The sequence below is a fragment of the Trichosurus vulpecula genome, chromosome 1 (assembly GCF_011100635.1).
Source record: "Trichosurus vulpecula isolate mTriVul1 chromosome 1, mTriVul1.pri, whole genome shotgun sequence".
In the NCBI taxonomy this organism is placed as follows: domain Eukaryota; kingdom Metazoa; phylum Chordata; class Mammalia; order Diprotodontia; family Phalangeridae; genus Trichosurus; species Trichosurus vulpecula.
In genome coordinates this window covers 284,489,374-284,505,980 of record NC_050573.1, presented here as the reverse complement: position 1 = coordinate 284,505,980, position 16,607 = coordinate 284,489,374, and the positions used below count along the sequence as shown (strand labels likewise).

The window sequence follows — 16,607 nt, the reverse complement described above, 5'->3', positions numbered from 1 at the left end:
GATCTATGGATATTATACATACACGCGTCATTTCAGGTTGAGACTAGTAAACTGAACAGACTTCCCATCAAGGGTAAATTCAATTGTCACCAAGAAGATATGAAGAGGATATTCATTCATGTCCACAGAATTTTTGACCTGGCACGAGAGTTTTTGATAGCAAATTGCTCCGATGCTTAACGTCCAATACGATGGAAAGAAATCACAAACGTTCATTTTTGGTTTTGAAAGAAATCTCTGACCAAAGTCTATTGCAAGGTTAATCAAACCTTCAAATCCTTCAAAAGAAGGAATAACCACAAGTTTCTGCTCCTGGCATTACCTATCAGAAAAGCCAGTATAATTTAAGGTAATAACATTAGGTATATTTAGGATATATTTTTATAAAGATTTCAAAGCACTCCCAGAATTATCACACCATTTGTCCCCATAGATTTTGTTGTAAAATAAAATTATCCTCAATTACAGTCTAATAATTTCGTGACACAATAAACTGAAAATCTATAATGCAAAAAATAATGAGGATGGGGACAACTTCCCTTGGCCTTGTCCTCTATCTTTAGTGAATTTCATGTTTCTTTCTATGCAGAAGTCTCACTATAATATTATTTTAGAACTTAAGTTATTAGTAAAACAATGAAATTCAGCAATAAATTGCCCTCCCAAAGTGTGGGTTATGAGGGTCATTCTATGGTAGAGTCCTAGGAACTAAACATTCCTAGGAACTAAATCTCCTGGGATGGAATTCAAGTGTTATAACCTCTCCAGGGGTCTTTTCCCCCACTATATTATAGTTTGCTTCCCTTTGGAAAGAGTCCCCTCCCATCCCCAACAACTCAGTTAAATTAATAAAACAAGAAATTTAAAGCAGGAAGGTACCCTGGTAGTCATCTAATTCAACATTTTATGGATGAAAACATTGAGGGCCAGAAAGGAAAAAAAAAAACTTGGCAAGATCACATAGTTTATAAGTTGCAGAACTGGGATTTCAACCTTGGTCCTCTGACTCCAACTCAACTGGTTTCTCATTGAACCAGTGCTTTAGTTCAAAAATATGTCTAGATACATCAGAAGTTAGAAGCATATGACCAGAGTATTTGCCAAGGTGGAATTCAATATATCATTTATTAAGTTTTACTATGTACTAGGCATTATGTTGAATGAATGATAGATACAGAATGAAGATAGAAAGACAAACAGTGAAATACTTCCTATCCTCACAGAACTTAGTTTTAATAATGAAGTCTTAGTAAAAATGTGTGCTAAGAATTAATACCACATTTAGATAGATGTGTGTATATGTGTGTGTGTGTATATATCTATATCTACATCTACATCTATCTATTTGTTACAATAAATGGAGCACCTAAAAACATTCTGCTTTAAATTCTTGGAAAAAATACCAGCGTTTCTAGATTTCTTGACTTTTCCTGAATATTTATGTTTCATTTGCTCTTTTATTAACTTCAATTTCTGAATAATTTTCTCTAGAGATACAACATTTATTTTCATTTTATTTGTTCCTACTGGCTGGGTAATAGTAACAAATAAAGTGGAAGGGGGTATCCTTGGTTTTGGATGAAGAAAGATAATGTTTTCAGCCCTAATATTTTTAGATCATCCCCATTTTTACTGCATAATGAAAATCAGTTGGCTGATAGGCAGACACAGGAGTCATGAATAAAAAATCAAACACTACATTGAGTGGAAAGTTGCTGCAGTATACAAAACAATAAGGGGATTTAAAAATCCCTCTAGCACCCTTCCTAATTTCCTCTATCAGGGAAATTTTTTTTCCTTTCCACCCACCCAGACTTCCTTCATGCCAAAATCAGCAATTTTTTAGAAAGCCACAATTTAGAATCAAATAGGCTATTTACTTATATAAAAATAAATTAATTTGACATATTGATCATTTACATGTAACTTGGGCAAAATGTTATTAGGACATCTATTTCTCTTGATAAAAGAGGTCAAGAGGTTGCCCATCCCGATGGGATCTATTTTTTTTTTGTCTACTGGACAAGAGAAAAAAAATGAAAAATAAAAATGAGGGGAGAAATATAAGAATAAACAAAAGCTAAAGTATTCATTAGACGTAACCAATCCAGGCTAGGTATTCTTTTCTTTCCTATCATTCATTGACAGTAGAGATAAGAAACACCTAAGAAACATACTAACTAGCCTACCCTGGAGTCAGTCTATAGATTTCAAACGACAAAGGCCATAAAATATCATTAAGCTGAATCCTCTCATTTTTTTTTTCAGATGAGAAAACTGAGGCCTAAGGAAGTAAAGTGACTTCCCGGGAACGTACAAATAATAAGCAACAGATTCAGGAATTTGAATGGAGTTCTTCGGACTCTAAATCCAGTGTTGCTTAATCTTTTCAGCTGTGTTTGACTCTTCATGACCCCATTCAGGGTTTTCTTGGCAAATATACTGGAGTAGTTTGCCATTTCCTTCCCAGTTCATTTTACAGATGGGGAAACTGAGGCAGAGAGAAGTTAAGTGACTTGCCCAGGGTCACACAGCTAGTAAGTGTCTGAGGCCACATTTGAACTCTAAATCCAATATTCTCCATCAAAATAAATTTCCTCACAAATGGAAGAGTGTGTGGCTTCTTCCATATCTGATTACCTAGAGTCACTTCCACTTCTTCCTTGTTCCACACATAGACACATACACAGCACTTATGCTTTCACCCCGAAACCCCTGTTGCCTACTCTAGAAATGCATATTCACTGTCAAAAGGGGGATCATAATCGTCAAAACCAAGACTGCCCCAGAGGGCCACTCCTCAAAAATTAGATCTTTGAGGTGATTTGATGCACAGAAACTTGAACTTACAATCAGGAAGGCTTGAGATCAAAACTTGCCTTAAACACTTTCTATCTCTGTGTTCTTGGTCAAGTAACTTGGCCTCTCTCAACCTTAACTTCCTCATCTGTAAAATGTATAGAATGTTCGGGTTAGTTATTGTGAGGATGAGAGATGATATTACATGTGTAAAATGTTTTGTAAACCTTAAATCATAATTGTTATTTATATACTGAAAATAAATTATGCAAAAAAAAATGACCATGCCAAAAACAAAAACCCCTCTCCTAATCTGGAAAAACTCATCAGTTGTTTTTTCTTTTGTTTTTTAGCACACAACATGCAAAAAAACCCCTCAAACAACAAACCCATACTGGGCCTCTAGCACACCATCATTGTACTCATCTTTGTGTATTGTGATAAGTTAAAGCATATCTGGGAGATGGAGAATGGTAAACAAACTTAGAAAGCTGGGCTTTTTCTGAATGAGATGAATGTAGGTCACTTATTTTCATTCGTCCTGTTCCCACTCTCTCACTTTATTCTCTCACTCCATTCTTACGGCACCCGTTCACTCCATTGACCAGCTTGGACCCCACCACTCCATTTCATCCACTATTTGTACCTGTCTACTTTTTACCTTCTTTCTGCATGTGACATTGAACCTTAAGAAGCTACCCTTGTAGCTGCCAAAGCCAGCAATAGGGTCATTTATTTACATGTGGCTAATGAACCTTTACCAGAGTGAGAAAATATAAATACTTTAGACAGGGGGGTTCTTGTCAATCCTCTCTCACAATTCATCTATCCGGCCTAAAGATTGGGGTTGGGGTAAAGGAGGGAGAGTTGGCAGGCTATGCAGTGAGATCTCTTTAATTACATCACAAAAACCTGTGTTGCTCAGCATTCGTTTCTAAGCACAGAATACTGAAAGTAAAATCAGGAGGCTGGTACAATTGTAGAAAGGCAGAACTCTGGGAAGACAGGCACACTTGTTGTTGTTGTTTGTACTTCGTTTTTAAAAAGGACCAAGAACATCAAGATGTTGGGATGACATAGTGGATAATGGATGGTATCCTAACTTGTGTGTGAACTGGAGTTAAGTGAGGCAGAGTTGTACAAAACAGTCAGCCTCACTCTCTCTTCCAAAGTCACTCAGGTCCAGTGGCAGGACAAAAGTCAAGATGACTGGCAATCAGGCAGCTAGATGGCGCAGTGAGTAGAGCGCTGGCCCTGGAGTCAGGAGGACCTGAGTTCAAATCCAGCCTCAGACACACTTACTAGCTGTGTGACCTTGGGCAAGTCACTTAACCCCAAATGCCCTGCCTTCTTCCCTGGAAAAAAAAGATGACTGGCAATAGCCTACGATGCAGTGGATGACCTCGGCTTCTTTGATGTCTGACAAAGCTCTAAGCGTACTCCACAGCTGCTTCTGCCGCCTTCATGGCTGTTGGAACAAATTGTTCTCATCTGCCCATTCCGCTGGGGAAAGTCTTCATATGCTTGGGGTACACACTTCCCTAACTCACTTCTAGTCTGAGGCCTGTTACCTTCCAAGATGATTTTATCAGGCTGTGGCCACTGCATATACAACAGCTTCTTGGAGGCAGGAGGGAGCTGGGTGATAGGTGGACACCAAAGGTGGATAAGCAGCGCTGAAATGGGCTCAGCAAACCCTCACATCAGAGATGCTAGTCCTTTCTGAACAGCCCATACACTAATGTACTATTTGTGGAACTGTGAATCAGTGCAGCCATTTTTGAAAGTAATAAAGAATAGTGCAAATAAAGTGACTAAAATATGTATATCCTTTCTCCCTGAGATTTTACTACTATGTATGAAGAACCAAAACTATTGATAAGAAATAAATCTATCTACGAAAAATGGCTCCAATATTATGAAACCTGAAAAAAATAGGAAAGGAAGGGGACCTACTATAGTTATAACTATAATCTTGATACTTGAACGAGAGAAAGTCAAAATAGAAAACAGAAACTATAGTCCAATATCCCAAATGAATACTGATACAAAAAGTTTAAATAAAATACTAGTGAAGAGGTTATAGCAACATACAAAAAAGGTAGTATAATATGATCATGTATATTTATGCCAGGAATGTAGGAATTATGCAGGAATGCAGTTCAATATCGGTGAAGCTAAAAACATAATTGACCATATTAATTAGAACAGCAAAATTTAAATGACTATCTCAGTAACCGCAAAAAGTAAGCTTTCACTAAAGTAGAAGAGGATATAAAATAAATCCACAGATATCATCAGCATTTCTGCATATTGTCAGCAGTCCTTGCAAGAACAAGGAGAAAAAGGAATTCTGTTAAAAATAAACCTCCAGAATATATTAGATACTTTGGAGTCCACCTACCAAGAACTACAAGCATACATCTACAAATATTCTTTAAGGAAATAGAGACTTAAATAATTGTAAAATCATTTACAAGTAGGCCAAGCAAAGATAGCAAAATGATTACAGTACTTAAATTGATTAGCTTATTCAATGCCATAATAGCCCAACTACCAAATGGTTACTTAATAGAAACAGAAAAAATAACAATAAATTCAATTTGTAAGAACAAAAAATCAAGGATCTCAAGGGAAATAATGAAAAAAACATGGGAGGAAGGAGACCTAGCAGCATTAGATTTCAAGCCATACTATATAAAAGATACCATTAAAATGTATTTTCAGTCTTTTCTGACTCTTTGTGACCCCCATTTGGGGTTTGCTTGGCAAAGATGGTAGAGTGGTTTTAAACAGAGAGACAGATTATGCAGAGAACAGAGAGAAGCAAATGAACCTAGGAGTATAGTATTCGATAAGCACAGAGTCCCCAGGTACTGGGGTAAGTTCAACAAAAGCTCCTGTGAAAACTGGAAAGCAGGATGGCAGAAATTAGATTTATACCAACACCTGCCACAAGATAAGCTCCAAATGGATGAACGAGTTGGATATGAAAAAGAAATTTCCTTCCAATCTATTAATATAAAAATTATGTATGAAACAATGGAGAGAAAGGGTTGTTTCTACAAAAATCTTTCTGTTCCCGTTTCCTGTTTGCATCAACAATACTTTGAGAAATATGTAGACCATGGGTGAGGAACCATCTCATAAGAGCTTATTATAGACAGATTATTATGTATTATAGACAGATAGTTTTTTGATATTTTCTCTTTCGACTATTTTTTTAATGAAAGCGCTATCTGTGATCTTGTATCAAGAACGATAGGCTTGGAGTTACAAAACATTAGGGTTCAAATCCAAGCTTTGTCATTTTCTAGTAATTTGTCCTTGTGCAAATCACCTCAATCTCTTAATTTCAGTTTTTTCCTCTGTAATTGACGATAACATACTTGCAGGACCTACTTCTCTTGTACCGCTTCCCACAAACTCACCCTTCCTTTAAACTTCCCTATCACACCCCAATTTGCAACCTTGGTGTCATCTTCAATTCCTCACTCGTTTTTATCCCATATATCAAGTTAATGATAAATCTTATTTCTTTCTACATAACATATGCTTTTCTTTCCACTCACAAAATGATTGCCCTAATTGTGGCCCTCACCACCTCCCGTCTGGACTATCATAATATTCTCCTATTTAGTCTCCTTTCTTTGAGTCTCTCCCTTCTACAATCAAACCTTCACATAGCAATCATGATTTTCTTAAAAAGTAGACCTCAATAAAAAATTCTTCTATCTCCCTATTGCCTCTGGAATTAAAACTACAACAACAAACAACCTCTTTTGGTATTTAAAGCCCTTCACAACCTAGTCCTTTTTTGCCCTTTCTAGTATCTTATCATTAATCCCCTCTACATACTCTGTGGTGTAGCCTTACTGTATTACTTGCTGTTCCTCACACAAGACATACTGTCAGCTCTCTGTGCACCTCTGATCTGGCTCTCTTCCAGCTTAGAATGGTCTCCCCTCCTCACCTCTGATTCTTGGATTTCTTCACAACTTAGCTTAGGTTCCACCTACTGAAGAGGGCCTTTCTGATCCTCTCAAAAGCCAGTGCCTTCCCACATGAAATGATGCCAAATGAAGTAAGCAGGGCCAGGAAAAGATTACCTTGCATCTCGTTTGTACACATCATATATTTTCATACATGTTGTACCGTATGGCAGAATACAGACCCCTTGAGTGCAAAGAAGGTTAAATTTTTGTTTCCATATTCCCTGCACAAGGCCTGGAACACAGCATTTTGCATATGTCGTTTGTTTGGATGTTCTTAGAATAACCTTCTTTAGCAATAGTTCACAATGCCCTGGGCTGGCTAATCTTATCCTGGTTTTGTTGTTGTTTTCTGAAGCAATATTATGCGTCATCTTTCCTCCTCCTCCACCAGAGTTTCAAGCATATTAACTTGTACTCTAAATTCCTTGTGCCCTTGACTACCATGTTGTTCCCCTTGGCAAAAATATTAAATGTTTGTTGGCTGAGGTGGTGTGTGGTATCATAGAAATGATGATAGTCGATGTCTTTGCATTCTGCATTCCTCTGCAATTAAGGAATTAAATACTTGGCAGACAATAAATGCTTCTTGAATTGAACTGAAATCATAATGAATATGAAATTTGATAAGAGAAATGGACAAAGAGGAAGTTTTTCAGGGAGATTTAATATATGCAAAGGACTACCTCAGGAAATAAAATCTAATAAAACATAGAACCAGGCAACATATTATGGGCAGCTTTTCAATAATTCATTCTGAAATCTACTCTTACTAATTTTAAATCCAGCATGTGCAGCTGTAACATTTTTTTTAGCTTGTCAGAAGAAACTAGAAATCTGTGAATAATTAGATTCTTTTAAAACAAAAGGTGCTATAATTCCATATATATTCTGTTTTTGTAAGCTTTGGATCACCACATATTTCCTGATTTCTTGCGATATGTTAATAAAGTCCAACAGAATCAGAGATTCCATGATAGCCAGAATTATGTCATTTTCTCAGCTAACATGGATTATAGGTTATTTTCTATGTTTATTTAAAATGATCACAGACTCAGAAATAGTATTCCAATTTTTAGAGTGAACTTCCACTGTGAAGATTTGATAGTAAATATGGGTTGATGGTAAAGATTTCAGATGCTAATGTTTTATTTTCTTCCTACTTTCTGACTTACAATTGTTAAAGGACTCCTCAGGGAATGGATTTGAGATTTCTGGCATCAGCATATAATTTTACAAATCTGTAAGTATAAATACAGCACTCCTTATAAATCAAAGTCCATTTTTTTAAAAAAAATATGAAATTGTATCACTTTCAAGTGGTTTTAACTTGAATAAAGGACAACTTAAATTGGATGTCAGAAAAGCAGAATGTTATGATATTCATAGAATCAAAATTATTAGTCATGTGTCTGATACACTCAGAGGAGAATTCAGTGATTATGCAATAATTGCATCATAGATATCTATTACTTTTACAAAGACCACTCAAAAAATTGCTGCATTCCTGTCTAAGGGAATAATTTGGATAACTTGCTTGTGATTCCTAGGAATAAACATAAAATTTAAGTGGACTTAATGAATATGGGGGAATAAGTGAATAGGAATAGCCCAAATCGAACCAAATGATGAAGAAAACAATAGGATAAATGCATTAAGGAATATTTATTAAGCATTTACTATGAGCAAAGCACTATGCTAAGCACTGGGAAATAAAACTGAAAAAAAATACTGCTTTTCTTCGTTTGCAAGGAGTTTATATTCTAATCAGGGTAGAAAACACATGTAGACGATTTCAGCTGCCAGTCAGATAGAAAGGTCCTCAAGATACAGAAAAGCAAGTGATGATGCATCATCTTTAAAATGTTATTTCCACTAATAAAATCATATCAGTTTCTGATGCTGAGTCATTAGGCTATGCCATGGACTTTTGTGTAGAGAACTTTCTTTTCGGGTCTTTAGTAGCAGTGGCTTGAATACCTCTATTTGTCCCATGACATCTTCGTGGGATGGACTAGCTATGGTAGACTAGGCTAGACGTAGGACCAGTGGTCCAGGATGGGGTAAGGATAATTACAGACATTCGTGGGGCTCTTCCACAGCAGTTGTTCAATGGTTGGCACTGGTAATAAAATGGTCGGACCTTTTCCATTGTGATTTCTCCCCTTGGTGATGTCTCAGAGCCCCAGGCTGGAAGCAGGATCAGTCATCTATTCTAGATGATACTGCTATTCCCAAGGCTCTTGTGTTCAAGATCCTAGACTATCCCAATCCATCTGAGGGGAAGTTAGTGTCAAGAGGATAGTGGTAGTCTGACTTATGTGGCTCAAGCTGCCTTTTCACTCCCATGCAGGTTACTTGCTACTTGAGTAAGAATTATTGATTCAGAGTTGGAAAGAACCTGGGAAGTCATATAGTTCAGCATTCCCTCCCTTTAAAAGATAAAGAATCTGAGGTCCAGAAAGATAGTAATTTTCCTTCCTGTTCACATCATATGAATCTGCACTGAAGGAATTGGGTATGAAAGAAATCAATATAACAAGGATCAGGGGTCATTATAACTGCCTTCAACTCTTTGAAGGATTCCCATGTGAAAGAAGGACTACGCTTATTCTGTTTGATTAGAGAGGGCACAAATTACAGCAATGCCTAGAAGTTGCAAAGAAGCAAATTAAGGGGAAAAATAGGGAGGGGGAAAAACCTGCCTAGTAATTAGAATGCTCCAACTGTGGAATGGACTGCTTCAGCAGGTAGCAGATCTCCCTCCTACTGCCCATCTCCACTGAAGAACTTTAAGCAAAGGCTGGATAATTCCTCATCAGGTTGTGTATAAAGGGCTTTTTTATTCAGGTATGGGATGGACTGGATGACTTCTAGAACCTTGCAAATTAGATATTCTAATCTTTTGATTTTATGATGTTGCTGCATTGGGACTCTGAGAAATGTAAAATAAACGAATAAACAAAACATAGAGGAAGGCCAACAATACATCAGTGGATCCTCTAGAGAGGATTTCTGGTAGAGTATGGATAAGAACAGTACAGTGAGAAAGGTTCAATGAAGACACTCATTGAAGCAATTAAATAATAGATTTATTGATGTAATGAAGTCATGAATAGATGATTAGTTTGGCGGAAGTCCACTCAGAGGTACAAAGCCCTTCTAAGTAAAGACTACTTTAAAAGTCTACAATTTATTCTACCAATTAGTTATTTTATATTTTCAATTGAACCCTAATAGTGATTCCTTTATAATAGAGGCACAAAAATAAAGCATTAAAGTGAAATGAATACAGAGATAATTAAAATAGTAGCAAAATAAGACCATATATTTTAAATCAGCCTCGAGTCAAGTCAACAAACATGTATTAAGTATCTACTATGTGCCAGATGCAGTTCCAAGGCTACAAAGATAGGGATACTAGAGATATAAAGAAAGTAAAAGGCAAACAAAAAACAAACCCAAAGGTCAAAAGTTAAAAGTATTACTTTAAGAAAACAAACACATTTTAGAAGGTGAACTATACTGGATCAGAAAAAAGCAGGAAATTCTATAATAATATATACCCTGGTTCTATTTCCACAGGCTTTTAAAAAAAAGGCTGCATCTGATCACAGAAGACTGTTATTTCAGATCAAGGACCCATTAATCTCTGACCCATTCTTCAGTCCTGAGATAAGAAAGAAGAGGGTGAAGTGATAAATTATTTACTTCATCAACAGATAATGTATTCTGGAAAGATAAACAGGGATTACCAACTAGCTGTTTTTTTTTCCTTTTAGAATTATCTTTAAAATATCTTTATAAATGACAAATTTCCTCCAATAAAACCCTTGGTAGTCAGTAATTACTCTCAAGCAAAACATATTTGCTACCTCTGAAAACACATGCTTTATTCTGTATCCCTAGTCTACCATTTTCTCTGTCAAAAAAGGAGTCTTTCTTGACCATCAATCAGCTTTCTAAAGTCATCACTAGGTAATGAAATGAATTATTAATTTGTCTTTCAATATTGTTTTCCTTTACATTACTGTGAACATGATATAAAATGTTCTCCTAGTTCTGCTTATTTTCTTTTGCATTATCTCATGCGTCTTTACAAATTTATCTGAATTATTTATATTTATTATTTCTCAGGACTCAATAATCTTCCATACATTCATAGAGCCAGGACTATCCCCACCTTACCCCAAGGACATCTAGTTAAACTCATTCATTTCATAGATAAGGAAACTGAGACCCAAGGAAATTAACTGACTTGCCAAGTCAAACCAGTAATAAGAGGAAGAATTAAGTTTTGAACCAATGTCCTCTGATTCCACAGTGTTTTTTAATCGATCAGTACCCATCTTGTTTTAATTCTTTGCTATTAAAAAGTACTGCTATAAATATTTTTGTATATATGGAGCACTTCCCATTGTCTTTGACATCCCTACTGTACATGGCTACTAATGAAATCACTGGGTCAAGAGGCATATGTAGTTAAGTAACTTTTAGTATAATTCCAACTACCTTCATAGAATAGCTGGACAAATTCAGAGTTAAAACAACAATGCATTAACATGTATATATGCCCATAGTCCCTCCAACATTTGATAAAAATGACCAAAAACCAAAAAAAGTAATCTATTTCCATAACATATTTCACTTCCTCCCACCTAGTCATCTATATTTATGGACACTTGCATTTTCCTCCCCCATCATCCCTCTCTAAAGCATGCCTGTCAAAGAAAAAATCATTGAGTAAGATTTCCCTAAAAAAATCTCTCCTCCACTTTTCAATAGGAATTCTGTATTTTCTAGAAAACACAATTCTACTTGTGATGTAAAGAGAAGGTTGAAACAACAACTCCTTAGATTCATACCTGCTAGGTTGTGGGAGATTTAAATATATTTTGTTTGTTCTGAACACCTACTACTCATAATCTAATGATAATAACTGAGGACTTCTTGACAAAGCTGAGACTTTATTAGCAAAATACAGCACTGATATAAACGTGAATTGTTATTTACTGCATCAATTGTAATTGTATTTATCGGTACAAACAAGCCGCAATTGAAAATGTATATATTAAACTCAGTGATCATTGCCCCATAAATTATTTCATCTCAATTACCAAATCCCAAAACTTTTTTTTAATGTTCAAAATATTTGATTGCTTCTGGTTCAGAAATGTGGTTAGATAATGCCCCTTCTCAAGAAACCAGATGAAAGTAGGGCATACTATGTAAAACCTCACAATCCCCCTTAAACAAGAAAGATGGATAAGGACACCTACCTATGCACTCCACTATTGCACATGATGATGTGGCATGCTCCTAGCCTGTTGCAGAGTTCTGAGGAAACTGACAGCAATCCAACTCCTGAGGCACTGCATGCTGTGTAAGCACAGGCCGCCGTTCGTTTGGATCTAATGAATGAGATTACCAGGCGATAAAGTTCATCCAGAGCATTCAGAGGTCTCATGAGCTGCAGGAGAAAGTACACATAAAGAAAGGCAAATATGTTCCATCAAGAGACATTCTGCAACTATGGTGTCTTTCTGTGTTTACTGAATGGGTTAGAAAAAAAAATGTGCTAGTACCACTCTTCTGAGATGACAGAATTGGATAATTCAAATACTATCATTGAAGAGGTCATACTTATCCCATTGTCTTAAGACAAAACTAAACAGGTTTAGCAGAGCAGTGCATTTAGCTGACAAAGAAACATCAAACTAAATTTTATCTCCTTTTACCTTATCTATGTAAGCAGCTTTTGATGTGGAGTTAGGAGGTGAATTTGACTTGTCCAGGTAGAAAGCCCTAAAAGAATCCAAAGAAAGGAAAAAAAAAATTACATATTGTTTAGGAAATGTTAGGAAATGTTTTTTTAAATGATCACATGTGCTTTTGACTTTTCTTAAAGAAATTGAGAGGGGGCAGAGACAAGATGGCAGCTGGAAAGCCGGGACTTGGGTGAGCTCCCCTCCAGGTCCCTCCAAAAAGCTATAAAAATGGCTCTGAACAAATTCTATGGCTGCAGAACCAACAGAATAGCAGAGGGAAGCAGGGCTCCAGCCCAGGACAGCCTGGATGGTCGCTGGGTAAGGTCTATCCCATGGAGCTGGGAGTGGAGAGAGCAGAGCCCAGTGCGGGCTGAGCTTGGACCAACCAGATGCAGGAGCAGAGCAGAACAGGCCCTAGGACCCTGAGTCAGTGAGCTGTGGCAGTTACCAGACTTCTCAATCCACAAACACCAAAGACCACAGAGAAGGTTGGTGGGAAAAGCTGTGGGACTGAGTAAAAAGGAGCTCCCTGTTTGGCCACCGACCTCAGAGGCAGTGGAGATGGTACAGCTCTGAGTACAGAACTATAGCTACAGTTGCTTTTGGCCCCAGGCCCACCTGGTGTGAGGAATTAAGTGGAGGATCAGAGCAGGGGTGCAGAGCCTGCTTAAGATCTGAGCTGCAATCTGGGTTGGCAGTTCTTGGGGGAGGAGGAGTGCTGGTGTGGCAGAGCTTGTTCTGTAGAAATAGCTCTGAAAACAACAGCACAACCCCTCAAGCTTGAGACAAAGAACTCTCTACTCTACAAGCAGTCATAGCGCGATGAAAAACTCAAGGGTCAAGTAGTTGGCTGGGAACATGACCAGACAGCAAAAATGGACTCAGATTCAGACTCACACTTCGGAATCTTTCTTTGGCAACAAAGAAGACCAAAAAATACAGCCAGAAGAAACCAACAAAGTCAAAGAGCCTACATCAAAATCCTCCAAGAAAAACATTAACTGGTCCCAGGCCATGGAAGAGCTCAAAAAGGATTTGGAAAAGCAAAAGTTAGAGAAGTAGAGGAAAAAATGGGAAGAGAAATGAGAGTGATGCAAGAAAACCATGAAAAACAAGTCAATGACATGCTAAAGGACACCCAAAAAATACTGAAGAAAATAACACCTTAAAAATAGTCTAACTCAAATGGCAAAAGAGCTCCAAAAAGCCAATGAGGAGAAGGATGCCTTGAAAGGCAGAATTACCCAAATGGAAAAGGAGGTCCAAAAGTCCACTGAAGAAAATACTACCTTAAAAATTAGACTGGAGCAAGTGGAAGCTAGTGACTTTATGAGAAATCGAGAGATTATAAAACAGAACCAAAGGAATGAAAAAGTGGAATACAATGTGAAATATCTCATTGGAAAAACCACTGACCTGGAAAATAGATCCAGGAGAGAGCATTTAAAAATTATTGGACTACCTGAAAGCCATGATCAAAAAAAGAGCCTAGATATCATCTTTCAAGAAATTATCAAGGAGAACTGCCCTGATATTCTAGAGCCACAGGGCAAAATAGAAATTGAAAGAATCCACAGATTGCCTCCTCAAAAAAATCCCAAAAAGAAAACTCCTAGGAATATTGTTGCCAAATTCCAGAGCTCCCAGGTCAAGGAGAAAATACTGCAAGCAGACAGAAAGAAACAATTTGAGTATTGTGGGAAAACCATCAGGGTAACACAGGATCTGGCAGCTTCCACATTAAGGGACCAAAGGGCTTGGAATATGATATTCTGGAGGTCAATGGACCTAGGCTTAAAACCAAGAATCACCTACCCAGCAAAACCGAGTATCATGCTCCAAGACATAATGTGGATTTTCGATAAAATACAGGACTTTCAAGCTTTCTCAGTGAAAAGACCAGAGCTGCATAGAAAATTTGACTTTCAAACAGAAGAATCAGGAGAAGCATGAAAAGGTAATCAAGAAAGAGAAATTATAAGGGACTCATTAAAGTTGAACTGTTTTGTTTACATTCCTAAATGGAAAGATGATATGTATAATTCATGAGACTTCAGCATTAGGGTAGCTGAAGGGAATATACATATGTGTGTGTGTATATATATATATATATATATATATATATATATATATATATATATATATATATATATATATACACATATATGTGTGTGTGTGTGTGTATGGCACAGGGTGAGTTGAATATGAAGGGATCATATCTAAAAAAAATCAAATTAAGGGATGAGAGAGGAATATATTGAGAGAGCGAGAAAGGGAGAGATAGAATGGGGTAAATTATCTCACATAAAAGTGGCAAGAAAAAGCAGTTCTGTAGGAAGGGAAGAGGGGACAAATGAGGGGAAATGAGTGAATCTTGCTCTCATTGGATTTGACCTGAGGAGGGAATACCATACACACTCAATTGGGTATATTACCCCACACTAAAGAAGGAGGAAGGAGATAAAAAAGGGGGAACGATAGAAGGGAGGGCAGATAGGGGGAGGAGGTAATCAAAAGCAAACACTTTTGAAAAGGGACAGGGTCAAGGGAGAAAATTGAATAAAGGGGGATAGGATAGGAAGGAGCAAAATATAGTTAGTCTTTCACATGAGTATTGTGGAACAGTTTTACATAATGATACACATGTGGCCTATGTTGAATTGCTTGCCTTCTTAGGGAAGGTGGGTGGGGACAGAAGAGGGGAGAGAATTTGGAACTTCAAGTTTTGAAAGCAGATATTCAAAAAAAAAGTTTTTGCATGCAACTAGGAAATAAGATATACAGGCAATGGGGCATAAAAATCTATCTTGCCCTACAAGAAAGTAAGGGAAAAGGGGATGGGGAGGAGTGGGGTGACAGAAGGGAGGGTGAACTGGGGAAAGGGGCAATCAGAATATATGCCATCTTGGAGTTGCATGGAGGATAGAAATGGGGAGAAAATTTGTAATTCAAACTCTTGTGAAAATTAATGCTAAAAACTACAAAAAAAAATAATGATTTTTAAAAAAACTGAGAATAAACAGATGCTATGGGAGATAGAATGGGGGAATAAAAATATTTCTCCTTTCATAGTAACTACTAAATCTTCAAAATTCTCAAGATAATATATATCCATGTAACCATGGGGAAAATTACACACCCACCCATTTTTCCTTATTACACATTGGGTATGCTTGGAAATAACCTTCTATCCAAGAGCTCAGTACTTGCTAGTCAGATTTTCTCAGGGCCTAAGCTACTTATTGGTCAGAAATAATAATGGAAGATTCACTTGTCCTTTTTAGTTAGAAAAATAATATTCAGTAAGTTCTTTACTAATTCAAGCCATGGTTAAAGCCAGCCTAGAACGCACGTTATACTCTTGCATCTTGAAAGATGACAGATCCAGCATATGGCACAGTGCTGCCCTACTGAGACTATGAAGAGCATCAGGGTCATCTAGGACAAAGCACAGGAACCTCTCTGGAGTAAGATTACCTAAACTTCCAGGAAGCATCTTGAATACAAATGAACTGCATTGTAACACACTAATCAGTAATAGATTGCCTTGGGTTAGAATGACTTGAAACTCTTCGAAGTCCTTATTTCCATCTCTTGGATAATGGTATCCATAAAATCTCTCGTTATTGAAGCAGATCTCGGTATTTCATCTTGCTTCCAAATGTGTCTTTATTGTCTCATCTTTTAGAAAGGTTTATCCTTCCACTTTGAGGGCTTTTCCTTAATTGCTAGTAAGTTTGCCTCAATTGGCACATGACAATAGTTAGACTGATTTTGTGAATATTTGAATCCTTTCAATTTTAGAGATGTGGCTTTTTTATATTTATAAAATAGTTATTTCTTAATACCAAAAAGAGATATATGATAATTTAGATTTTTTGATAATACCAATAAACATGCTTTGAATTTACAAAATAAGATGTTCTGAAGTAGAAACTCAATTAATATTCACTCAGAGTATCTCCAGAACAAAAAGGCAAAAACACTTTTCTCCAAAAAGGTCTCATTGTGGCAAGAAGATGATAAAGGATTCTCAAAGACTATACCA

General features: G+C 36.8%; 1 protein-coding gene across 1 annotated transcript in view; it reads right to left on the bottom strand.

Moving 5' to 3' along the window:
• PREX2 (phosphatidylinositol-3,4,5-trisphosphate dependent Rac exchange factor 2) overlaps nt 1-16,607 on the bottom strand; it is a 422,543-nt gene that overhangs the window by 63,469 nt on the left and 342,467 nt on the right. Inside the window, exons 36-37 of the mRNA XM_036740899.1 lie at nt 12,530-12,596; nt 12,071-12,261 (exon numbers count right to left, since the gene is read on the bottom strand). Coding sequence (XP_036596794.1) covers nt 12,071-12,261; nt 12,530-12,596 — 258 coding nt within the window. The remainder of the gene's footprint in view (nt 1-12,070; nt 12,262-12,529; nt 12,597-16,607) is intronic.